This window comes from Adiantum capillus-veneris, chromosome 14 (genome assembly GCF_014529385.1).
Source record: "Adiantum capillus-veneris isolate H3 chromosome 14, ASM1452938v2, whole genome shotgun sequence".
Lineage (NCBI taxonomy): Eukaryota > Viridiplantae > Streptophyta > Polypodiopsida > Polypodiales > Pteridaceae > Adiantum > Adiantum capillus-veneris.
In genome coordinates, this window is record NC_140944.1 from 155,326,035 (window position 1) to 155,352,077 (window position 26,043).

General features: G+C 47.2%; 1 protein-coding gene across 2 annotated transcripts; it reads left to right on the top strand.

Moving 5' to 3' along the window:
- The first annotated feature begins 9 nt into the window (after positions 1-9).
- Positions 10-24,920, top strand: LOC147443405 (uncharacterized). 2 transcript variants are annotated; one of them, XM_086529271.1, is made up of 6 exons: positions 10-459; positions 23,681-23,749; positions 23,852-23,920; positions 24,029-24,115; positions 24,211-24,278; positions 24,363-24,920. In XM_086529271.1, exons 1-6 carry the CDS (start codon positions 10-12, stop codon positions 24,457-24,459), a joined length of 840 nt encoding a protein of 279 aa, XP_086385397.1. In that variant the 3' UTR covers positions 24,460-24,920. The 2 variants fall into 2 exon arrangements, with proteins under 2 accessions (XP_086385397.1, XP_086385398.1); XM_086529272.1 differs by lacking the exon at positions 23,681-23,749.
- Positions 24,921-26,043: the final 1,123 nt, after the last annotated feature.

Here is a 26,043-nt window from a genome sequence, read left to right on the forward strand (position 1 = left end):
GGTGAGCTCATGTTGCACCTACGGCCACGGCGTGTGGGTGGACTCTACTACTGCTGTTGGGATTTTCCTTTTAACCGTGTTCTCTCCTCCCTTCACTTCCATGAACTTTCTCCACTGTCAGGCTTTTCTTCTTCCAGGGTAGTTGGAATATTCTCTTCTAGACGAGCTACCTTGGAACACGAGGATATACCTGCTGCAACCCTTGAGGGCGAAGAACATACTCAAACTCAAGAAGTTGATGCTGGCGGTAAACACACTTCTCATTCCTCAACAGGCTCGGCTCTTTTCAGACGAATTCTAGGTTGGATTGACATTTCTGCAGAACATGACTACAAGAGACTAGTAGTCACCATTCTACTGTACGTTTTCTTCCGATGGCTTGTGGCTGATTTCCTGTTTATCCCATCCTTGTCCATGTATCCTTCCCTTGAAGTGGGAGATCGCATTGTTGCTGAGAAGGTATGTCTTATGTTCTGCTATACTTGTTTTGCAATCATTGCTCGAGGTCATAGTACATGTGATTTTTTGAGCGTTAAATTTGTTGTAGTGGTTCCACATTTTAGGAGGGAGTAGCGTTTCTAGTAATGCAATAACACGCATGACGAAGTCTTTCAATCAGAGATGGTTTAATTACTTAGCTGGATTCAGAATTGGTGACACTCCTATCCTTGCACGGAAGTGATCAGGGTTGTTCCAATGATGTTTGATCTTGTATGATTCTGTATGGCACAAGGCGGCTTTCTATTGTGGATGGAAAGTAAATTTAGACAGTGCAAATTGTAAGTCCCAATTCTAGCATTGTAGGTTAGCCATGTTGAAAAGGTTGATTAGAATTTGGACTATGCCATGGAAAAGCCCACATTTTTACTGTGCGGTCTTGCTTTACTCCCAAAGAAATCCTCACATGGATTTTTTATAAACATTGCAAAGTTGGTGAGATGATACAAAATCCAGGACAGATGGATTGTTTTTATTATGTTTCTACAACAATTAGATGGTGGGATAGATGCAGGGTCTTACAGACATGGCACTATGCAAGTGCCTTTGTGAAGAGCTTATGATGCTGCACAAGGAGCGCATCTACTTCTGAAGGTGAAAGACATACTTTATGTTGGAGGGGTTTCTTAGAACATCTACCCTTTGCCTCTGCTCTTCCTCAAGGGAAGGTGATGTAGTTGTCAACAAGGATATAGTTTATCTCATCACAATCATTTTTTGTTTGTGCCCTTAAAATCTTTTGCGCATCAGCAATACAAACCTGTTGATGTAATGTGCAACGGAAGTGAATGATAGTGTATGGCTCAAGATGAGTGATCAGTGGTACTTGAGGTTCCTTTTTACTTAGCAGAAGGGAGAGCCTTCCGTGCTTTAGTGAGAGAATGTGCAATGAACAAAACAAGAGAGTGGAATGCAAACTGTGAGAGAGAGAGAGAGAGAGAGAGAGAGAGAGAGAGAGAGAGAGAGAGAGAGAGAGAGAGAGACGACACTAGATGGGGTCCCAAAACCAACCCCCCCCCGGCAGGTTTTGAAGCCACATGACCCTGTTCCTTTTGGGATTCAGAATCTCAAGGTTGGGACAATTTACCCCTCTCTATTGCTAGAGAGGTATTTGCTGTAAATTGCACAAAAGGTCTGGTACAATGCTTCTAGATGCTGTGGTACTTGATGACGATGGCAACGACGACGGCGATGAAGACTGAGGGCTGAAAATGAGAAACGCTAGGGCTGAAGCTGGCTGAAATCTGAGCGCTGTCCTAGGACTGGAATCTGCAACTGTCGGCGATGACGACGGTGACGGCGAGGCTACGCTGAAAACTGATGGGCTGAAATCTGAAATCAAGGGCTGGATTCTGAAAACGCTGGCTGAACTGATAGCGTTGGGAGAAATCCGGCGAGGGATACTGTTGCAGACGGTGTGGTACCGCAAGGATGGGGCTGAACTGCTAGCGAAATGGCCAAGGCTGAAAACGCTGGTCTTGAAACTCCAAAACGCTGAGCTTGCTGAAAAACGCTGTTGCTTGTTGCTTGAGAACATTGGGAGGGCCTATTGCACTTGACTTGCATTGTGCTCTCCTTCTTGCCTTTAGCTTCTTCTAATGCACCAAGGCCTCCCTTATACCAGCCAAAGAGTGGGTCGAGCAGCCTCAGATCAGCCCCCACGTTTTCATAAATTAAAAAGTCACTTAAAAAATGACTTCATTTAAGAGGTGGTTCATATGCCTTGCAACTTTGTGTTCATGCGGGAGGGGGGGGGGGGGGGGGTGGTGGGTTTGAAGGAAAGGAATCCTAAGCTAGGTGGGAGGCATCGAATGCCGTAAAGGCAGCCCAAAACATCTCCAAAAGAAGTGTAGTCAAACGGTCAATTGTTCGCTGGCTAGTCAAACGGACGCCAAATCTACCGGACGGGACGCCATCAGACGGATTGACCTGCCCGTCAAACGAGAACAACCCTGCATCCATCTTATTGTTATACTTACTAAACGTCAACTTCTCAGTGACTGGATGGTTAGAGTCGTCGCCTCTACTTGTGCTACGAGGCTTAGTCTTGGGGTTGAACACATGTAGGATCAACTCTTGCATGCATTGATCCCTCTAGCAACCTCTGCCCCTCCCGCTCTAAATCTAGAGCGGCTCGCTTTTCTTTGGCCGCTATGCGTTGAGCCTCACACGCTTTCTCACGCTCGAGCTCCCTAGTTGCCCTTCGTTCTTATGTCGCCATGCGTGCTTGCTCACGCTCAAGCTCCATGGCTGCCGTGCTTTCTTCCATGGCGATGCGTTGCGCCTCTTGTTGTAGCATCATGTCCATCATCGACTTGACCAAAGCCTCCATAAGGTTTGGTGTAATTTGTGGCGTAGATGGGGGAGGGTCGGGGAACAAGCCTCTTGGTGTAGAATTTCCTCTTCTCCAACTCCACACTCATCACCTTCACCCAAAGTATCCATTCCGTTTCGGGTGTTGACCATGCATTGGGTTCTTGGATACTTGGGGTTCTTGAGGGTCGTGAGGTTCTTGAGTTCTTGAGTTCTTGGCTTGCAATCTGCGTTTAGGAAGGCTTTTCTCTTACCCGAGATCGACTCTTTCCTGTTGCACCCCTTTCCGGCCTTGCGCTCACACCAAGGTTGCTTTTTCTCACCTCACGTCGATTGGCCTGCCGCTAAGTGCAAGGTCCGCTCTCAATGAGTGGAAGAGGGGAGGTTGGACAAGCCTTGGCTACATGCCACTCTTCGAAAACACAGATTAGGGATCGACATGCCAAGTGGTCTTGGGTTACGTGCGACCATACAAGCAAAAAAGAACTTTTTGTGGTTCTTTCCTTGAGTGATGATACTGAACACTACCAAAGAGCTCTAATACCAATGTAATGTGTAGTGGTAGTGAATGATGGTGTATGGCCAAAGATGAGTGATCAGTGGTACTCTTGCAGGGTTCCTTTTTACTTAGCGGAAGGGGAATGCAGAGAGAGAGAGAGAGAGAGAGAGAGAGAGAGAGAGAGAGAGAGAGAGAGAGAGAGAGAGAGAGAGAGAGAGAGAGAGAGACACCACCAAACCTCCTCCAAGGGGCCCCCTCTCTATTGCTAGAGAGGTATACCGTATTTGCTTTAGATTGCACAAAGGTCTGGTACTGTGCTTCTAGATGCTGTTGTACTTGACGACGATGATGTCGACGACGAAGACTGAGGCGTGAAAATGAAAAACGGTAGGGCTGAAGCTTGCTGAAATTTGAGCGCTGTCCCAGGGCTGAAATCTGCTGACGTCGATGACGACGGTGACGGCGAGGTCCAAAACGCTGAGCTTGCTGAAAAATGCTGATGCTTGTTGCTTGAGAACGCTGGGACGGCTTGCTGCACTGGCGGCAATATGCAAACCTCTTTGCTGGGAGACTCTTGGTCAGAAGATCTGCAGGATTGTCATTTGTATGCACCTTGACAGGGGTGATAGCTTTGTCTTCAACTCCTGATAAAGTGATACTTCACCTCTATGTGCTTTGTCTTGGCATGAAAAACAGGATTCCTTGCAAGCATAATAGCACTCTGACTATCACAATGTAGCACAGGAACCTGTGACTTGATGCCAAGCTCTTCTACCAAATGCATGAGCCATAAAGCTTCTTTGCTTGCCTCAGTGGTAGACAAAGCAACTCATTTTTGCAGTCTAGAAAATTAAGAAATTGTACCTCTTGTGAAAGTAAACACATATCTAGAGGTAGACTTTCTGCAATCCGGATGTCCAACAAAGTCTGCATCTGTAAAGCCATGTAGAGAAGTCTCACTCTTCTTAAAACAAATGCATAAGTCTCTAGTGCCTTTCAAGTATCTCAAGATACATTTCACTGCTTCCCAATGCTTTTTGCCAGGGTTACTCATGTACGTGCTTACCACTCCCACCGAATGCAACGTCGGGACGTGCGGCAACCATAGCGTACATCAAACTATCGACGGCTGATGCATAAGGAATCTTGGCCATTTCAGTCCACATATCATCTGTCTTTGGGTAATCCTATACAGTGAGTTTTACATATGGAGGCAACGGAGTACCAATCGCCTTTCCCCCTTCCATATGAAAACGATGCAACACCTTATCAATGTAATCTCGTTGAGATAGATACAGACGCCTGTTGGGTCTATCTCGAGAGATACGCATGCCCAAAATATGATTAGCACTACCAAGATCCTTCATGTCAAAGCGTTTCCATAAGCTTTGCTGTAATGCATTCAACTCAGTGAAATTTCTATCCGCAATAAGCATGTCATCAACATACAAAACTAGCAGTAGAAGACTTCCATCACTGGCCTTTTTGGTATACAAACAGTGATTTGAATGACATCTTCTGTATCCCTGAGACCTCATGAATGTATCAAACTTGTGATACCATGCACGTGGAGACTGTTTTAAACCATTCAGAGTCTACAAATTTTTTTTCTTGCCCCTTTGACACAAAACCTTTTGGCTGCATCAATAAATTATCTCAAGCAAATCACCATGCAAAAATGTTGTTTTTACATCCATTTGCTTTAATTCCATATCTTGAGAAGCAACCAGACCCAAAGCAAGTCGTAATGTGGCAAGCTTCACGACAGGAGAGAAAATCTCATCAAAGTCAACCATACATGGGATTTGGTTGATTTGCCTAAAGGGCATGCTTTTGATACATACTCCACCATTATTTGAGCGCAAAGACTTAAGCTTCTTGCGAGTATGATTCTCAACAAACGCAAGAAACTTCTTAAAAGTATCCAAAACATCACTTTTAGCATGTATTGGATACATCCACACCTTACGTGTAGCATCATCAATAAACGTGACAAAATACTTCTTTCCCCCTAAGGACAACTGGGGCATTTCACATACATCTGAATGGATTAAGTCTAACCTATCAGACTTTAAAGAAAGAGATCTCTTGTGCGGTGTTTGAGTGTGCTATGTGTCTGTGGACAAGCTACAGCATGACCAGGGTTCCGTTCAGTCAAGTTAGTCTAGAATAGGAAGTGATCTGGCACTTTTCTGAGTCTGTTCGTAGACCGTGCATGTCCAGACACTTAGATTAGATGCATATCCTCTGGGTGCACACAACATGACCATCAGATTCCAGTCAGAAATCATCAGTAGCATTTTTATAGTGCATAGACCTATTTTCCCTATTTTTGACATTTTTCACTTATTATTTTTAAGTGACTTTTGTTGGAAAGTAGGTAGGGCAATTTTGCTAAGTTTGTATAAATAGAAACCTAGCGCTAGTACTTTATGGAAGAAGAGGCTGGCAGAAGAGGTAGCAGGAACACAAGTTCAACAGGCACCTTCTCAACAAGACCCCCCCACCGGCGGTAAACCTAGCATTTTCAGCCAAGGACCCAAGAACAGCCAGTGTTTTTCAGCAGTGCAAATCAGCCCTAGCGTTTTGCATTTACAGGACAACCCGGCAACAGCAGGATAGCAGAAACACTAGCGTTTTTGCAGCAAGACCCATTGTCAGCCCTAGCGTTTTTGGTTTGCAGATCAACCTCAACGTTTTTGCAGATCTTCGCGATGGAATCAGCCCTAGACTCAGCGTTTTCAGTTTTCAGCAGTCAGTTTCCGCAATAGAACTCCCGAACCTCGTAGATCTCACCTTCCCGCACAGCAGATCCTCGCCGCACGGTTAGATCCCGCGCAATTTATAGATTCAGCCTGCAAAACGCAGATTTCAGCATCTGCGTTCTCAGCGTGTCCTCGTTGCATCGTTGCCATCGACATCGTCACCGACATAGAGTCAGAATCAGTGTAACAGGGAACGAGGGGGGGAACACAGCCCAAATGTTCCGAAATGGCGTTCCGCACGAGTCCCGTTCCCGAAACGGAGATGGGAACGGAACGCCGTTCCGAAACGGGGTGTAACCGGAATGGTGTTCCGGAATGGGGGGAACGAGGCGGAACATGAGGTGGAACGGACAAAAGTAGGCATTTGGGGGCAAAAAAGTGGGCTTTTAGGGGCAGATTTGGGGCTGATTGGGGAGGGCAAGTTAGGGGGCAGATTTGGGGGCAGTTTTGGAGTTTTATTTGGGACTAAGCTGAATGGAGGTAATTCAAGCCTTACTTTAGTGGACCGTTTCGGCCCCGTTTCCGTTCCGGTCCCCCTCCTCCTCCTTGTTCCCGTCCCGTTCCGGACCCTCCCGTTCCCGTTCCTCGTTCCCGTTCCGGGTAACTATGGTCACAAATCAAACAGATAGAAGTTTTGCAGATTTCAGCCATTAGCATTCTCAGATTTTAGCCCGTCTCGTCGTCGTCCTCATCGTCGGCAAGTCCAAGCATTGTAGAGATTTGTGCAATCATAAGTAGACTGCTCTCGCCATAGAGAGTGGGGCCTTCGGAGGAGGGTTTGACAACATCTCTGGTGTCGTATTCTCTTCTCTATCTCTCAGTCTCATACACTTTCACGCACAGTGTCCATTCACTTTGTTTGTGTTCATTGCACTCTATCATTAAGAACGGAAGGCTCTCCCTTCCATAAGAACAAAAGGAACCTTGAGAACAGTTCGGAGCACTCATCTTGAGCAAAGTTCAACATTCACTTCCGTTGCAGGAGAGCCTTCCATTCTTTTAATGAGAGAGTGCAATGGACACAAACAAAGTGAATGGACATTGTGCGTGAGGGTACATGAGACTGAGAGAGAGAGAGAGAGAGAGAAGAATACGACACCAGAATGTTGTTAAACCCTCCTCCGAAGGCCCCACTCTCTATGGCGAGAGCGGTCTACTTATGATTGCACAAATCTCTACAATGCTTGGACTTGCCAACGATGTCGACGACGATGAGGATGACGACGAGACGGGTTGAAATCTGAAAATGTTAAGGGCTGAAATTTGCAAATCTTCTATCTGCTGAATTCTGACTCTATGCGGTGACGATGTCGATGACGACGGTACGACGATGACGCGCTGAAAACGCAGATGCTGAAAACTGCGTTTTCCGGGCTGAATCTGCAAACTGCACTGGATGTGATTGTGCAACGAGGATTTGCTGCGGCAAGGTGAGATCTGTGAGGTTTGGGACTTTTTCTGCGGTGTCTAAAGGCTGAAAACCGAAAACGCTGGTCCTAGGGCTGATTCCATCGCAAAGATCTGCAAAAACACTGAGGTTGTTCTGCAAACCAAAAACGCTAGGGCTGAATTCTGTATGCTGTTGCCGGTTGTCCTGCAAATGCAAAACGCTAGGCTTCTTGATCTGTCTTGTTGCTGTCGGGGCTGATCTCCTGTGCATACAAACGCCAGGCTGCCTGTGGATGAAAACGCTAGGTCCTTGCAGATGCAAAAACGCTAGCTCTGTTGATGTGGGGGGTCTTGCTGAGAAGTTGCCTGTTGAGCAAGGTGCTCCTGCTGCTAGCGCTAGGTTTCTATTTATACAAACTTAGTAAATTTGCCCTACCTACTTTCCAGCAAAAGTCACTTAAAAATAATAAGTGAAAAATGTCAAAAATAGGGAAATTAGGTCTATGCACTGTAAAGATGCTCCTGATGTGTTCTGATGGAAATTTGATGATCATGCTGTGTGCACCAGAGGATATGCATCTTATCTAAGTGTTTGGACATGCACCTTTGTTTTTCTCTTTCTTTTTTTTTTCCGAGAAAAAGATCCTTCTATTAGTTAATGAAAACTGCCCATAGGGCTACATCCACCTCTGCAAGAGAGGGCTACAACAAGCATGATGGGGAGACTCTCCCAATGAAAAAACAGCATATATACAATGGGGCTAAATCAAGAGATGGGAGGAGGGAAAAGCCACACAGGTGGACAGTAGTGCCATCTAAGCACCCCCTGGACCATGGTGTAGAAAGGCCCAGGGCGCTAGAGTCGAAGGAAAGCCTCGCGGCGCTCCCGCATGCGGTCGGAGCTGCCCTGTAGTCCCTCAAGCTGTCCTCTGAGAGTATGGATCAGCTCTAGCCAAAAGTCACGAACAGTCTCTGTTGGTGGCACAGGGCTAGCCTCAAAGATGCGGAAACAACGGGCCCGCCAGATGAACAAGAGAGCTAGGCCGTTGATGAGCTCCCAACACTCCTCTCTCTCACTGCACCACTCCTGTGGAGTAAGGTCTGTAGCAGGCTGGAGTGTAGGTCGCCCCCCCTGTATCACTATCATCCTGCTGGTGGAAGATAGCTCAAACTGAAGTGCTGGGCCCGTGAGGGTGGACCAAGCCGCTGTCCCCCAAGAGTACTGTCGAGCCGTGGAGAGGGCAGGTATCAGCCGAAGAACTCGTAGCCACACCTGCTAGGCCGAGGGACAGTCCCAAAGACAGTGCCGCTGACTCTCCACCAACTGGTCACAGGCTGTACATGCGGTCGAGAGACCACTATGCACAAGCCAGCTCCCTACTGCTGTGGCTCTGTGTGCAACCAACCACTGGAACAAAGTGACGCGTCTCGGCTGTCTGGAGTCCCACAGCCTCTGCCAAAAAGCTGCCAAGAACTCAACTGAGGCCCTCCTCCTGCCAATGACGTGCTGCAGCTGGGCGGGCCTCTCACTATGCTGCAAGTATATGACGTCCAAGCGGAACAGTGTACTGAAAGAAAGGGACTTTTGGGCGGTCTGTAGAAGAGAGGGGGTCCCTCCATAGCCACTCACCAGGATCCCACTGTACTCGTGCCAGTGGACAGCACTCCCAAGCCCATAGCCTCCAGTGTCCTGTCTCAAGAGCTACTGGGTCAGGGTCTATGACGTAAGTCCTCCCACAGATGCCCACAACTCGGATCCTCTGGAAACAGCACTCTGCTACCTGCGGGGCCTCGACTGCAACTCGCTGTAATCGTCCCCTACCTTGAAGCTCGAAGAACAGGGCTGGGACAGTCTCTGAGCAAGCCCTGACTGAAATGAGAACCTCCAGTCGTGTGAAGGCTCCCATCCACCGGGGTGCTACTGGCTCGAGAGGCGTTAGCCACTCAGCTGGAACTGACTCTGAGATGTCCTGACACATGCTCTGAACCCCTCTCATGCCCTGTAGCTGGATAGCCTGCACCTCCTCTGACAAACCTGTGAACTCTAGCCAGTCACCTAGAGAGCGCGCTGGACCTGCTGCCATGGGACCCCAAGAAACATGAGGCCTACTCCCAACCAAGTGGCCTCTCTGAGTGCTAACCATGGGTTTCCAGACGAGGGGCTGCCGTAGGCGCTCCTCCGTGCACGTCGACTGTCTCTGCTCTAGGCCACGCCGTAATAGCTCCCAAGAACGAAGCAAACTCACAGCGAATCGGTCCTCCAGTCTCCTGCTCAAACTAACTCGGCGCAACTCTGTAAAGATCCATCTGGTCGAAGGTTGCCAAGGGCCTTCTGATTGAGGCACCCTGGCACGAAGCCTCTGCAGCAAGAACTCCTTCCAGGGCTCCTCGCCTGGAAGTCCTCTGACGACGAACTTCCCAAGAAGGGCTCTGCTCTGCTGTGCTGGATCAATGATCCCAAGCCCTCCCTGAGAACAAGGAAGTGTGATGACCAACCAAGCCACCTTGGCTCGGGCAATCTGAGTGTCACGACCTGACCAAAGGAAGTTCCTGATCAGCCTCTCTACTTGGTTGATGCAAGAACTCGAGAAGATCCAGCAAGAAGTGATGTACCACATAGTCGCCAACAACACCTGGTTGGCAACTACTACTCTACCAGCCAGCGAAAGTCGTGCTGAGCTCCAATGTAACAGCTTTCTCCTGATGGACAAGAGGAGAGGAGCAATATGCTGCTCGGGGGACAAATCCAAACCAACCTGATAACCCAAGTATCGAACTGCAGTCCCTGGAGGAATCCACCTGAAACCCTCTCCTGGCATCCAAACTGGCACAGGAGCTCTACCAACCGAGAAAGCCACTGTCTTTCTCCAGTTGATCAATGCGCCCGATGCACAGCAGAAGGTCTCCAAAGCCTGCCCACATCTGTGTAAATTGGCCTCCTGGCCCTCTAAGTACAAGGCCGAGTCGTCGGCAAACTCAGCGTCCAGAAGCTCACCTCCCCGTATAGGGAGTGCTAAGCCCCTCAAACCTACCTGCTGTGACACCAAAAATTTGCTCATCGCCTCCGCATAGAACAGAAAGAGAAAAGGGGCAAGAGGACAACCCTGTCTGACGGATCGTGTGAGCATGAAGCGCTCACCTCTACCTCCTGCCAAAAGCACTTGACTGTGAGCCTGCCTGTACAAAGCTGACACCCGTCTGATCCAAGCATCTGAGAAGCCCATCCTGCGAAGCGTGCCCTCTGGAAAGTCCTAGTCAACTCTGTCGTATGCCTTCTCAAAATCGAGAAGAAGAATCACAAGGTCCTCCCCACGGAGACGTGCCAAGGCAGAAGCCTCCCAGAAAGTGAAAATGTTGTCAAGGATACTGCGTTCCTTGACAAAACCTGTCTGAGTCCCATGTATAAGGCTCTCTAAAAGTGGTTGAATCCTCAAACTCAGAGCCTTGGTAAGAATTTTGTAGGCTAAGTTGAGGATGGTGATGGGGCGCCACTGTCGAATCTCATCCAAGGAGCCACCCTCCTTCGGAATGAGGTAAATCAGGCCCTCACTCATGCTGTCCGGCATCACTCCTGTGTGTAGAATGTACTGAAAGGCACTACAAAGATCTGGGCCAAGCAGGTCCCAGTACTCCAAGAAGAAGCTGGGAGTCAACCCATCCTCACCTGGACAGCTACCACGAGGGAGGGCCCTAAGAGCCGTGTACAGCTCCTCAAGCTGAAGAGGTAGCTCTAGCCTCTGGCGCATCTCCTCAGTCACAAGACAAGGCATCTGCGCCCAAACCTGCGCCCTGCATGTATCCCGTCTCTCTGATTGGGGCTCAGCCGACAGTAGCTCACGGCAAAAGTCAGTAGCAACTGCACGCATATCCTCAGGCTCACAAACAACTGACCCATCGGGTCTCCTCAGCTGATTGACCTTGGCATGCGAGTGCAGAGGTCCCAGTGTCTCAAAAAAAGCACCTGTCACTTTGTCACCCACCTGAGTCCACTGAGATGCCTGTCGATGAAAGGCAAACTCATGGCGCCTCTCCTCTGTGCAAGCAAGCTCCTGTCAAGCCTGCTGTAACTGCTCCTCCAACCATGGACTGTGAGGATGCTGCTCCTGCATCCTCTGTAGTGAAGCAATGCCTCGTCTGAGACGCTGCTCCTCCTCTCTCGCTGCAGCCCGTCGAGCCAAAGACTCCTGGAGAAAAAAGTGGCTAAGCTGAGCTAGGCCTAAGGCCACTCTGTCTGCAGGTAGAGCCTGGCTGTCCATGCCCTCTGTCCAGAGAGCCTCTACCCTCTCTCTGAGTGCTGAGTCCAACAAGACCCGCTCTGGGATGCGAAGCAACGTGCTCCCACTCCTCTGCCTGTCTGCCACTGTGAGGATCACTGGTGCATGGTCCGAGAAGGATGTCCCTGCTAGGATACCCACTGATCCCCCCAAGTCACTGAAGTGGTCACTAGTGTTGAAGCGATCTATCCGCGATAGATTCACTCCTCCCACTCTGCGGTCCGACCTAGAGAAGGCAAGACTCTCTGGAGGCCTCACAAAGCCAGAGTGTTGCCATGTATCCGAGACCCTCAAAGTCATACACAACCTCTCCCAAGCTGCTAACTCGACTCCATGTACAGTAGCATGGCTACCTCCGATCTTGTCAGAGGGGTCCTCCAACATGTTGAAGTCCCCTCCTACACACCAATGGTCAACCTGTGGCAGAGACTCAACAATCTGTGACCAAAACTCTGCACGAGCACTTGCCACATTGGGCGCATAGATGTTCAGGAAGCCCACAAGGCCACCCTGAACCTGCAAAGTAATCCACTGAGCCCTGCCTGGCACAATAATCCCTCTGCCCACAATGGCCTGCTGCAATGAGTCCGCAATAGTCATACATACCCCACCCTGGATGCCTCCAGGTCCAAAAGCAGCTGACCAAAAGGTATCATAACGTCCCCGTAGAATCTGACCACATCGCCGAATGCGGCTCTCAGACAAATGGTGCTCCTAAAGCATAAGGAGATCAATCTCTCCTCCCACAAGGCAACGCTGAAGCTCCTGACGCAATCGGCCCCGCTGTCGTTGAAACTGGGGCCCACCTAATCCTTGCACGTTTCACGAGACGATCCTCATGGGGAGCGAGAGAGAACAGATGCTGCCGTAGCAGCAAGACGGGCTATCTTCGAGGCAGGCTTGGATGGGGAGTAATCCGCATCCGAGCGTCCTCTAGATAGGCGAGCCTGTAGTGAGTGCCTGGCCCAAGCCCATGCAGAGCGAGCCGTGCGTAAAGTAACCTCCTCTGTCCAGGAGTCCTCATGAATGTATACATAGCAAGGCAAACACTGCGTATCAGCAAAAAAGTACACCACAATGTGCCTACATCCTGCTGAGTCTGGGGGTGTCACCGCAAACTTGGCCAGTGGCCACAAAGTCCGCAGCAAATCTGTAACTCCAAGTTCTCCCATGTGGTGAGAGAACTCGAGAACCTGTGTATGCAACCATCCCACCACTGAGTCTAGGGACCACTCTGTCTCGGTCCGACCACAGAGGGGAAAGGAGAAACCAACTGCTGAGTCCAAGGCCTCTGTCCCCCTAGCGGCGAGGAACAGAGCGTGGACCCTGAAGCAGGCTGCCTCGTGGTCTGCTGCGGAATCGCCGAGAAAGCGAGTGAATCCGTAATCGAAGAAATCCCAGCGGCGTCGGAGGTCAATGCTCGTCAGACCACGAGGGATAGCTGCAAGGGAAGATGTCTGAATCTGCAGAGGGGGCTGCAAGAAGGGCTGACCCTCTCTCGCTAGGCGACTCGTGGCAAAGGCGCTGCCAAGAGATCTCCTAGCCGCCGGCGAGGGACTAGTCTCCCGAGTCGACTGTGGCACTGAAGCAGGAGGAGGGGGAGAAGGAGCTAGGGGAGGCGGAGGAGAAACGAAGCGGGGTGGGGCGACAAAGACAGGGGGGCGAGGTGGGGAGTGGGCGGGAGCAGAGGGCGGGGGAGGGGATGAGGGGAAATCTGAGGGTGGGGTGGCTGGTGAGGGTGAAGCGGAAGTGGAGGCTGGCGTAGGGGGCTCCTCCTGCTCAAGAGGACCAAAGCGGTTCCCCGTGGGAACCCACTGCTGCTAAGTAGGCACCTGAGGGCCACTTTGAGTGCCAGGCTGCCGCTGTGGCCCCTGGCGTCGACGGCCACGGGCCTGCTGCCATCCCTCCTCCGCTAGAGCCCTAGGCTCGGAGGGTGGCTCAGAATCTGTGCGCTGTGACGCTGGCTGCGGCTGCGGCCCAGCCTTGGCAGGCTGGGGCTGAGGCTGAGGTGCAGGTCGTGGCCTCCTCCGTGGATAGGCCTTCGCTAGATGGCCCATCTGTCTGCAAATGAAGCATTGGTTCGGGAGACCCGAGTACTCCACACTCTGTCTAAACCAACCCCCACTCACCCGAGGCAGAAGGATGACCTTCGGGAGCGTGTGGGTATCTCTGACCAAAACTCGAACTGAAGGGATGCCAGCCGCCTTGGCAGCTACTGATGCTGCCGTACGAGGTGTCTCCAGGACAGTCCCGATGGCGGAGCCAATCCTGGAGAGAAGTGGAAGGTACTCCCTCCGTAAACCCGGAAAGCAGACTGAGATGGGGATGTCTGCCTCCTCTACTAGCACATCCGAAGTCGGGTCAAAACCATGTCGCCACTGTCGAAAGTGGGCGCGTGATGCTCGGATGCCCCATGCTGACTTTTCGTTCTCAACATTGAACAATAAGCTGTTAGACACTGAAAGCATAATCGTGGAACGAGCTAACTCGTCCACTTCCTCCCATTCCTCATCCGACATGTCAATAGGTTTCTGTCCCTGCACTTTAATCGGTTTTGCCTATTTCTTTTGCAGCATCACATTGCTTCGTCCATATCGCAAAGTTATGGGCCCCTTCAAGCTTCCGAATGTGCAAAAGATTGCCACTTTCATTGCTTGAAGCCATCCCAAGTGAGTGCAAATGCTAAAACCTTGATTTGGCGACTTAAACACGCCCAAATGTGCGCAAATAGGCCAAAAACAGCCTGTTGTACCAGAAAACCAGCGACCGATTTTCGCTCAAAATCAGTCCACAACGGCTTACATTCACTGCCAAACCCTTACCAAAGGTTTCCACAAGGTGTAATACATCTATTGCTTGCTGATATTCACTGTTTTAGGGCAAAGTTTAGACCTGTGAACACTTGTTTTGCTGAATTTTCAGACTGGTACTAGTGGAAATGCCTGTAAGAATGACCTGTGAGATTCGCCCTGCTGAAAGTGTGTTGAATTGATGTCGAAATTGGCCAAGCAGCGAAAATTGACTACTGTTCGCCAGTTTTCGAAACCCTAATTTCGCGGAAATGGTCACTATGGATCTGTTCTACACAATGAGGAGACTCCTCCGCGATAAGTTTTGAGGCAGATTGACAGAAATGCTTGCACGCAGCAAGCAAAATTGAAATTCTGATCTGTGCTCGCGAGATGTCTCTTCAAGGAAACCCTAGGCTTTGATACCACGTGTGGGGGAGATGAAGAAGAAGCCTACTTGGTACCTCTTGTGATAGCGATGGAGAAGAAGGGTGGAGTGAAGCAGAAGCAGCCGACGAAAGTGGTTCAGCAGGAGATAGCGTGGAGAGAGGAGAATCCGTACGATTTGGGAAAAAACGCCCATGTGTTGAGTTTGGGGCTCTCTCTTTATTATGAGTAAGTGACCTAAAGGTCCAAGGGCCATTCACATTTGGGTCCTTGGACTCAAGGCTTAAAATGCCTTTATAAACATTATTCCCTGACAGCAAGAGCCTGCAACCATTGCTTACCAAACTCGAAATCTGCATTTTTGTTCTTCATGCTCTCAAAAGAGACTCCTTGAATAGAGACGGCTGAACTTTTCTCTAGTGCCAAATTCTATCCTTTGCGACTTAACGCATCTGCAACAGGGTTATTGAGCCTATCGAGGATATACTCAATGCAAGGCTACAGAAACTTGTTCTTCATGGTCATCTTGTTGAGTGGCTTGTAATCTACACACAAACGAGACGACCTATCTTTCTTGCGAACAAACAAAATAGGAGCAGCAAAAGGACTTACACTAGAGCGTATGAAACCCTTGGCTACTAACTCGGTGAGTTGCTGCTCTAACTATGCTTCTTGAGAGTTGTTCAAACGGTAGGGAGCCTTACCAACGGGTTGTGCCCCCTCCATGAGTTCAATGCGATGATCCTCCGAACGCTCGGGAAGGAGACGTGGTGGAAGATCTCCTGCAAGAAAAGATGCTCATACTTTTGAAACAAATATGACTATCGTTCTGGGGTCTTGAGGTCCCACGTCACTTGAGTGGCATAGATGAATGCCGCTCGAGTTCCTCATTGTAACTCACGCTTAGTCTGCACATGAGAAATGAGAGGTAAAGAACGGAGGTCCTGCTCACCGCGAATGACCACGGGAGAGGAACCTTCTGATGAGAGAATGAGTGTGTTTGCCTTCCAATCAAAGAGTGAAGCATGCTCACGAAACCATTTAATACCGAAAATCATATCACATCTTGAGAGAGGAGAAACAACAAATTTTCGACAGAAAGATGCTTGCTGAATAGAGACTAACACACTAGGACATTCATGCGTGATTAAAGAGTGCATGCCGGGAGCGAATCGAGACACCTCGATAGGAGATGCTGGAAGAGCTTAGGCGAGCCCTCTTTACAAGAGATTCACTGACCACATCATGCATACTGCCAGAGTCAAACAAGACCGCAATATGTTGACCATTCACATGCCCATACTTAAAGAGAGACTCATCAAGGTGCTCATAAGAGACATGTCGTGTACTTTCTAGGTTTATCAAAGTGCTGACAGAAGATGTGGATTATGTGGATGCTTTTGGTGGACTTTCTTAGGACAATCTTTCTTAACATGACCCTTAGTGTGACATTGATAGCATCTTCCTTCTTTGCCATAAGCGGCTCTTTCTTCTAGAGTTAACCATCCTCCTACAATTCCTTGAGTAGACTTGTCATTAGGTGTTAACTTAGGTTTATCTTGAGATTTGTTCTTCCCCTTAGATACATTGTGAGAGTTCTGTGCTCTAGGTGTGGAAAAAGATTGAGAAGAGTTACTGTTATGCTTACCATTCGATGGGTTTTGAGGGTTGGAGAGGTACTTTGAGGCGACTTGGCCTCCTTAGGATTGCCTTTGTTGTGCTTCATTTCTTTGGCGAGAGCAATTGCCTGTCACGTGCACATCTAACCCTATGTATACGTGGACAAGCTACTTCATGACAAGGGTTCAGTTCAGTTAGCTTAGGAAGTGTTCTGGCACTTTTGTGAGTCTGTTCGCAGATCGTGCATGTCCAGACACTTAAGAGTAGATGCATATCCTCTGGTTGCACATAGCATGATCATCAGATTACAGTCAGTAGCCATCATGAGCATTTTTACAGTGCACAAATCCTTTTCCCTATTTTAGCCATTTTTTACTTATGATTAATAGGTGACTTTGTTGGGAAACTGGGTAGGGCAATTTGGCTAAGCATATATATAAGAAACCTAGCGCTAGCAATTTCTGGCAGAAGAGGCAGCAGATACCACTTGAAGGGCACCTTCTCAGCAAGACGGCAAGAGGACCTAGCGTTTTAAAGCCACCAAGACCAGCCAGTGTTTTCTTAGTAAAAATGCAGATCAGCCCCAACGTTTTGCAGTTCCTGGTCTGCCTGGCGACAGGAGATCCCTTAGCGTTTTTGGACAACAAGACATCAGATCAGCCCTAGCATTTTTGGACAGCAATTCAGCCTAGTGTTTTACAGTTCCTCGGCGACAAGTACCATATTTGCATCATTTTCAGCATATAGATTCCGCACCGCAGCCCCTGAACCTCGCAAATCTCACCTTCCCGCAACAAGATCCTCGCCGCACTGTCAGATCAGCCAATGTTTGCAGATTCAGCCCATACAACGCAAATTTTAGTATCTGCATCGTTGTCGCATCGTCGTCGTCACCGACACAGAGTCAGAATTTAACAGATACAAGATTTGCAGATTTCAGCCCTTAGTGTTTTCAGTTTTCAGCCCTTCCCGTCGTTATCCTCATCGTCGTCGACATCGTCGGCAAGTCCATTGCATTGTAGAGATTTGTGCAATCAATAGTAGACCGCTCTCGCGACCGCTCTCGCCATAGAGAGTGGGGCCTTCGGAGGAGGGTTTGACAACATTCTGGTGTCGTATTCTTCTCTCTCTATCTCTCAATGTAAGCACTTTCATTCACAGTGTTTACCACTTTGTTTGTGACCGCTCTCGCCATAGAGATTTGTGCAATCAATAGTAGACCGCTCTCGCCATAGAGAGTGGGGCCTTCGGAGGAGGGTTTGACAACATTCTGGTGTCGTATTCTTCTCTCTCTATCTCTCAGTGTAAGCACTTTCATTCACAGTGTTTACCACTTTGTTTGTGACCATTTGCACTCTCTCACTAAAGGAACGGAAGGCTCTCCCTTCCGTAAATAAAAGAAACCCTCGAGCACAGTTCGCAAGTTCTCTCGCGAAGAAGTGCCTATGGAGCGTGTTTCCATGGCGACAAGTTGCTATTTGTCTCTGTTTTCAGCCCATAAATGTCATAGACGGGGCTGATTTACGAGAAGAAACCCAAGAACACACCTCTTTTGTGTGTAGGATTGAAAGAGAGGATTTTCTATGTAGAGATCTCTTTCGGGGAATTGCTTTTTGAGAACCGAGTTGCGTTTCGAGCGTCGAGACTTTGAAGGTAACGATTTTCATGTTATGATCTCTTAAGTATTTGTTTGCAGGTGTACTTCCTCTTAGTGAGGGAGTAGGAGCAGAGGAAGGCATGAGCCTCTGCAGGAGAGAGCGCTCTGAGGAACTAGAGCCAAATCAGCCCAAGGGTTTCGTACCTGAGTTTGGAAAGTAGATCCACGGATCTAAGAGAGGTAGTCTCTCAATTTGTGATCCGGAAGTTGAAATTCCCAAGTAAGGACTCCGTGTTCGGGAAAGCAGAGTTGTTCTGCGGGAAGAGGACTCTGGAAACAGAGTCGGAAAAGAGTTGCAAGGATGCCATGCCCCGAGTCTGGAATGTGAGATCCAAAGGCGAGAACCTTGGTTCTCGAGGATTTGGAATAAGGAGCATAAGTTCCTTGGAATAGGGTTTTACCCTAAGAATAGGAAGCTGAGGCTTCTGGGAACCATCAAGTCTTATTCTAGAACGAACGTGGTAACACGTTCGGTTCAGGTGCTTGTATAGACTTCTCCTGAAGAATAAAGAAACTATTACGGGGGGAGACCAGTCCATCTTTTGGTCCCCAGTAGTGTGACCCAAGTTTCTCATGATCCTCCCATTGATGAGTCTCTCAATAAGTGCTATGGTCATGTGAAGGGTTAGCGTTTTGTCATATTATTTGATCCAGGCAGTATGCATGATGTGATTAGTGACTCTCTTGTCGAAAGAGCCCACTTGGAGGTTAGCAAGACATCTCCTTTCGAGGTGTCGGGGCTCGTTTCCAGTTGGACTCTCTCATCACGCAAGAGTGCCTTGATGTTTTGTTCACTGCTCAACCAGCATCCTTCCGTAGAAAATTTGTAGTCTCTCCTCTTTCAAGATGTAATATGCTTTTAGGCATTCGATGGTTTCGTGAGCATAACCCTCTCATTGATTGGGTAGACATACGTTCACTTTCAATGCCAAAAGTGACTCTCCTATGGTCATTCATGGGGAGGAAGTTGTTCATTCTTCATCTCTCATTTCTAATGTGCAAGCGAAGTTTGAAAAGAATTAGGAGAAGGAGACTCTCTCAGTGTTGTCTTCTCCAACGCACGACACACATGATTTGCATGATAAAGATGTGATTATTCACAAACATGATGATTTGCATGATAAAGATGTGATTGTTCGCAAGGATGATGGTTTAGTTGATACTTTGTCTAGTGAAGCTAACCGCATTACAGATTCGATCAATCACACAAAACCGATCTTGGCTCTCGAGTCGAGGTCCCAAGAACCCCCACAGGAAGTATTATGTGTGCGCATGATTCGTCAGCACGCATTGTTCGAGTGTTTCATTCGTGATGGTTTCCTGTATTTTAGTCACCGTCTTTATGTGATACCTTTTCATAGGCATGACATATTGTAGGATGAACACGATTCACTCATGAATGAGCACGGATGTATGCCGATTACTCATGAAAAGATGAAATGTTTGCACCCAAGGAATTCACATTCCATGTCTCTTTCTTGGCACGACACAGTATCCGAAAGAGCACAAGAAAGATTGAGCATCACGCATCGGCATTTCCATTCTGATTTGTCACAGTTGATTGATTTAGATCAGAAAGTCAAGATTCGATTTCATTGTTTGCGTGTGTTTGATGAACGGTTTGGCATTCCGTCTATTGTTTGCGTGTGTTTGATGAACGGTTTGGCATTCCGTATATATGTTCATCTATATTGCATGCACAGTCTTTAAAGAAGACTAGAATTTTTCCAGTCTCTACATGGAATGGGTATGTTCATGTTTCTGTGTTAGAAGTGGTTTCAGGAATTTTCATCCTTGCAGATTCTTGAAGAAGGTAGACGCATGACTATAGACGAAGTTGAAGCATTGAAGGAGCCACATATGACTTTGTGTCGCTTTCGGCGCGGCCCAATGAAGCAAGTGTTGTAGATCTTTATGAAGTTCAAGTATCGCATGACCCACGCATCAGAGTGGGCCGGCGAAGAGTTCTTTCCAAGATTCCAGACGTTGTTGGCGATCTCCCTCGACGCCATACAGTTCAGTATCAGTACCTCACTTTAAAAAGGAGGGTAGGGCAATTTAGCTAAGCATATATATAAGAAACCTAGCGCTAGCAATTTCTGGCAGAAAAGGCAGCAGATACCACCTGAAGTGCACCTTCTCAGGCTTCAGCAAGACGGCAAGAGGACCTAGCGTTTTCAAGCCACCAACACCAGTCAGTGTTTTCTCAGCAAATGTAGATCAGCCTCAGCGTTTTGTAGTTCCTGATCAGCTTGGCGACAACAGATCCCTTAGCGTTTTTGCAGCAAGACATCAGATCAGCCCTAGCGTTTTTTGACAGCAATTCAGCCTAGCGTTTTGCAGTCCCTCGGCGACAAGTACCATATTTGCATCAGCGTTTTGCATTTTCAGCGTATAGACTCTGTACCGCAGCCCCCGAACCTCGCAGGTCTCATCTTCCCGTAGCAGATCCTCACCGCATGGTCAGCTCAGCCAGCGTTTGTAGATTCAGCCCATAAAACGCAGATTTCAGCATCTGTGTTTTCAGCGCGTTGTCGTTGCATCGTCGTCATCCCCGTCGTCACCGACAGAGTTAGATTTTAACAGATACAAGATTTGCAAATTTCAACCCTTAGCGTTTTCTGTTTTCAGCCCGTCTCTTTGTCGTCCTCATCGTCGTCGACATCGTCGGCAAGTCCATTGCATTGTAGAGATCGGTGCAATTAATAGTAGACCGCTCTTGCCATAGAGAGTGGGGTCTTCAGAGGAGGGTTTGACAACATTCTGGTGTCGTATTCTTCTCTTTCTATCTTAGTCTCAACACTTTCATTCACTGTGTTTATCACTTTGTTTGTGACCATTTGCACTCTCTCACTAAAGGAACGGAAGGCTCTCCCTTCCGTAAATAAAAGGAACCCTTGAGCACAATTCGGAGCACTCATCTTGAGCAAAGTTCATCATTCACATCCGTTGCACCTTACATCGCCATTGCTGTGTTGTAGTCCGTAGGGCTAAAGACTTGCACATCAAACTTGATGTACTAGTCTAACCCGAAAAGGAAAGCCTTTTTTCTTTCAGCGTCCGATTTGTGCAATTGGACGCCAATTTGCAAAATACGGTTATAAAGAGACACGACAGAAGATCCATTTTTCTTGAGATCATGCAAGTCTTCTTTTAACCGATCTAGGTATGAAGCGAGCCTTGAGATCATGCAAGTCTTCTTTTAACCGATCTAGGTATTGTGATGGTATGAAGCGAGCCTTGAGCTTGCCTTGGAAGTCGCTTCAACTAAGAGAGAGGAGAAGGCCTTTTTGGGCATGCTCAAGATGCTTAACCATTTGTGACTCTTGCCAAGCTTGATATCAATTAATGGCATCCCTTGCTAGATACATGGCGGCCGTCAAAACTTTACTATTACTTGTTTTCTTGTTAGTCGCAAAGTAAGCATTAAATTGATGCAACCACGAATGAATCACAGAAGTATCCATCCAGGGTGGTCTCGTACGGTCGTGTACGTTTTGTCCACGTACGAAGATGTAGGGATACTTATCGAACTAGAAAGTTTTATGTCATACGACATTGTTACTTACGTTCAAAAATAAAAACACGCAATTCTTAAGCCTAGAATTTACACTTGAGACAATTAGACAATTGATTATCACATTGGACAAGAAGACAACTTGAAGTGCCAAATGCCGACACTCAAGAGTCAAGAGTCAAGACAATGAGACACAATGGGCATGAACCGCGATTCGCATTACATATGTCTTAAATCAAAAAGCTAAGTTGAGATTTGAGAATTGAGATGATACAAAAAGTAGGCCCTCAACGCCTCAATGGTGCACTTGAAAGAGAGAGAGAGAGAGAGAGAGAGAGAGAGAGAGAGAGAGCCTAATGGTCCATGGAATGTTCAATGTACATTTGGTATCCAAGGTTGAAGGAACCAATGCAATGAGAGAGAGAAGAAGAAGAAGAAGAAGAAGAGAATTTTAACGTCGTAGGAAACTATCCCAAGAGACCTTGAAGATCTATCCAACGAGGAGAGTTGAACTCAAGACCTATTATTGAAGAGGGAAATGGCATAACCAATCTACCACACTTGGGTGATAGAAAGGTTATACCATTTTTCTCTTCTTATGTGTGTGTGTGAGAGAGAGAGAGAGAGAGAGAGAGAGAGAGAGAGAGAGAGAGAGAGAGAGAGAGAGAGATGAGGCTAATTTGCTAAAGATAGGTGGGAGGTTTGGGGGGGGGGTTTGAAGGAAAGGAATTCTAAGCTAGGTGAGAGGCATCCAATGCCATAAAGGCAGCCCAAAACATCTCCAAAAAAAGCGTAGTCAAACGGTCAACTGTTCGTTGGCCAGTCAAACGGACGCCAAATGTGCCAGACGGGTTGGACGCCACTGGGACGGATCGATCCGTTCGTCAAATGAGAACAACCTTGCATCCATCTTACTATCATACTTACTAAACGTCAACTTCTCAGTGATTGGATGGTTGGAGTCGTCGCCTCTATCTGTGCTACGAGAAGATTCAACTGCTTCTTTCAGTGGCTCGGTCTTGGGGTGGAGTACCCGAAGGATGAACTCTTGCATGCGTTGATCCTCTACGACTCCCGCTTTAAATCTAGAGCCGCTCGCTTTTCTTTGGCTGCTATGCGTTGAGCCTCACGTGCGTTTGAGCTTCGTAGTTGCCCTTGGTTCTTATGCCGCCATGCGTGCTTGCTCACGCTCAAGCTCCATGACTTCCCTTCTTTCTTCCATGGCGATGCGTTGCGCCTCTTGTTGTAGCATCATGTCCATCATCGACTTGACCAAAGCCTCCATGAGGTTTGGTGCAATCCGTGGTGTAGATGGGGATGGGGGAGGGTCGGGGAACAATCCTCCTGGTGTAGAAATTTCGTCTTCTCCAACTCCACTCTCATCACCTTCACGCAAAGTATCCATTCGGCTTCGGGTGATGACCATGCATTGGGCTTTTGGATACTTGGGGTTCCTGAATTCTTGAGGTTTGTAGGAGTGGTTTGCATTTAAGTATTTCCCTAAAAAGTTTGCAGGAGTGGTTTGCAGTTTTTTAACTTGTACGGAATCCCGCATTTCTTGAGGTTCATATGCCTTGCAACTTTGGGTTCATGCGGTGGTAAAACATGCTCATGCTAGGTGTGCAATCAGAGGGTATGCAACTACTCTAAGTGCCTTGACATGCACGGCCCGCGTACAGGCTGACAAGGTTGTGAGAACACCATAGAAGTAGGAACAGCTTGTCCACATGCATATAGGGCTAGATGTGCACGTGACAACTGAGGTTTAGCTTGGGCTATACTTTCTTGTAATCAGCAAGTTGAAATAGGCCAGGTGTTTGTAAGCTGGGTAATGCGTAGGGCAAATCAAGCAAGGTACTAAATCTCGGGCATTATATGCACGTGGCGATTAAAATGCTTCTTAGTGTCACTAGGGGAGATATATGCATGTATGCAATTACTGTTATGTAATCATTTTTCTATTTGTTCTCAGGTTTCGTACTACTTCAGAAGACCGCAGGTCAATGATATTGTAATTTTTACAGCTCCTCCCATTTTGCAGGTAAATTCTATCTATTGCATCTCTAAGGCACGTCTCTGATTTTCATACCAGAAGGCATATCAGCTTGATTGTTTACTTGGAATTTTCAAAATTCTCTAACAGGAAAGAGGATATACCTCAGGTGATGTATTTATCAAGAGAGTGGTTGCCGGACCTGGTGATGTGGTGGAGGTGACCGGTCATTTAATTGCTTAAATTGTAGAAGATTTTTCACGATCCTCTCGAAAAAAAAGAGTTTTATGTGCTGTATAGATCATGCCTGGGGTACTTTTAGTGCAGGTGCATAATGGAAAGCTTATTGTCAATGGCATTGCTCAGGATGAGGAGTTCATAGCAGAGCCACCCTCTTATGACATGTGCCCTATGGTAAATGATGTTTTTTACAATGTGCAAAGGTTCAGCTCCACTGAGTACATTTTTTTTGTAGTGCTCTTTAACAACGTTGATCTTTTTCCTTGCAGTACATTCCTGATGGTTATTTTTTTGTCATGGGCGACAATCGCAACAACAGCTACGACTCACATGCCTGGTATGTCCTAAGCTTATTTGGTAAACGCTGTGATTTTCCCTGCTTCATTGCTTCTTCAGCTGCTGATTTGATCGATGCTGGCAGGGGTCCTTTGCCAGCTAAGAACATACTGGGAAGGTCTGTTTTCAGATACTGGCCTCCTACCCGCCTGGGAAGCATAACTCTGGATCCGGAGGGGTGAAATTACCTCTCTCATGACAAGGCATTGCATCATTCAATTGCTCTCGAACAAATTGCGTGATGCGATTGAATGTACATGCTATTGCCAGCGAAGAACATCCTGGGAGGCTTAGTCGCCAGAGGTTTGCCTCCTTGCTGTCTAGGAAAAACATAAGATGCTGGACCTGGAGGTGTGAGCTCAGGGCCCCTCTCATGGTATCATTCAATTGTGCACTTGAACAAATACAAGATGCACACAAATCTTCAGCAGCATGTGTAAACGAGTTGCTGTTGTCCTCTGGCATAGCTTTGCACCAGATTCAATTGAATATGTGCTCCTTTCTTCTTCTTAGGTGCCTGGACCATTTTTATTCTGCTGGCAGGCCTGCCCAAGTTTTCAGAACAAACGTAAGTACTGTAGTGAGTGGTGCTTTTGTGAATTTGCTTCTGTTCTGTGTCAATTTACACATTCATGGCAGATAACTTTCCTTGCCTCTTCTTTTCAGCCTTTTTCTCTGTGCTGGAAAATTAGCTTGTTTTTGAGACTTAAAATTGACAAACAAGAGGTATCAAAAACATAGGAAAATCTGAAGGGAAATCCCACATTCAAAGGCAAATTGTGGAAAGGGCTAGAATTAGTTTTGTTTTTTTGAGAGGGTTTTGTTCATGTTAAGGTTTTGTGAATGGTACTTAGCTTTATTTCTTAATGTAATAGAACTTCCATTGTTCTATTCCTCTTCTACATCCCTCAAAAGTCGTGTGCTATTATGGAATACTTCCATCTCTCTCATAGCGTAGGGTGGTTTTGGCAGGTATCTTATGTTGTAGCTTGTTTTGCAACTAACTTGGTATTTTCTTTGAAATCATAATTATTTGCTTCTGGGTTGTACGCTCAACTTTTTTAATATGTAGTCATAACATCTAGATGATTTTTTTGCTTTCTAAACAAGCTTTAGTGAAGAAGGGAGTTAGGTATACATTTGATATTTGCATGAGCGGCTTTGAAATCCTTTTTGTTAAGAAGAGAGATGGGCATACATTTAAAATTTCTTTATTTCTTATATTGCACCTACCATTGCATGTGAAGTATTGAATCTTCTTTGACGTGTAGTTTGTCAATGGGTCCCTTCATTTCAAAGTCTTTTGTAACTTCCGGTCCAATTATTGATTATTGATTTAGCTGCCAACTTTACTCTTCAACTTGAGTAAGATGGATATAGTAAATGTCTCTTGTGGATTGTTGAATACCTTGTAGAATCACCTAACTCATGTATTTCTCTTTTTAAAGGAGGATGTCATTCAATATATTGGTATGAGTTGGTCACTTTTGACAGCTACTCCAAGTTCAATTAGTAGAGCTAGTTAGACTAGTTCAGGCAAGTAGAATACTAGCCCTATATTGGAATTTGAACTTGAGTTGGAATGTATATTCAGATAAATATAATTGGTAATGAGTACAACAACACAAGCCAAAGGACGCTCTTGAGTTTAATGCACGAAGAGTTCTAGAAATGACATTAGACTTGGCAGTATAATAGACACAATAGTTCCTGAAAATGAGTAATGGGTCCTATTTATGGTTGGCGGACACGGCCTTTGACTGATT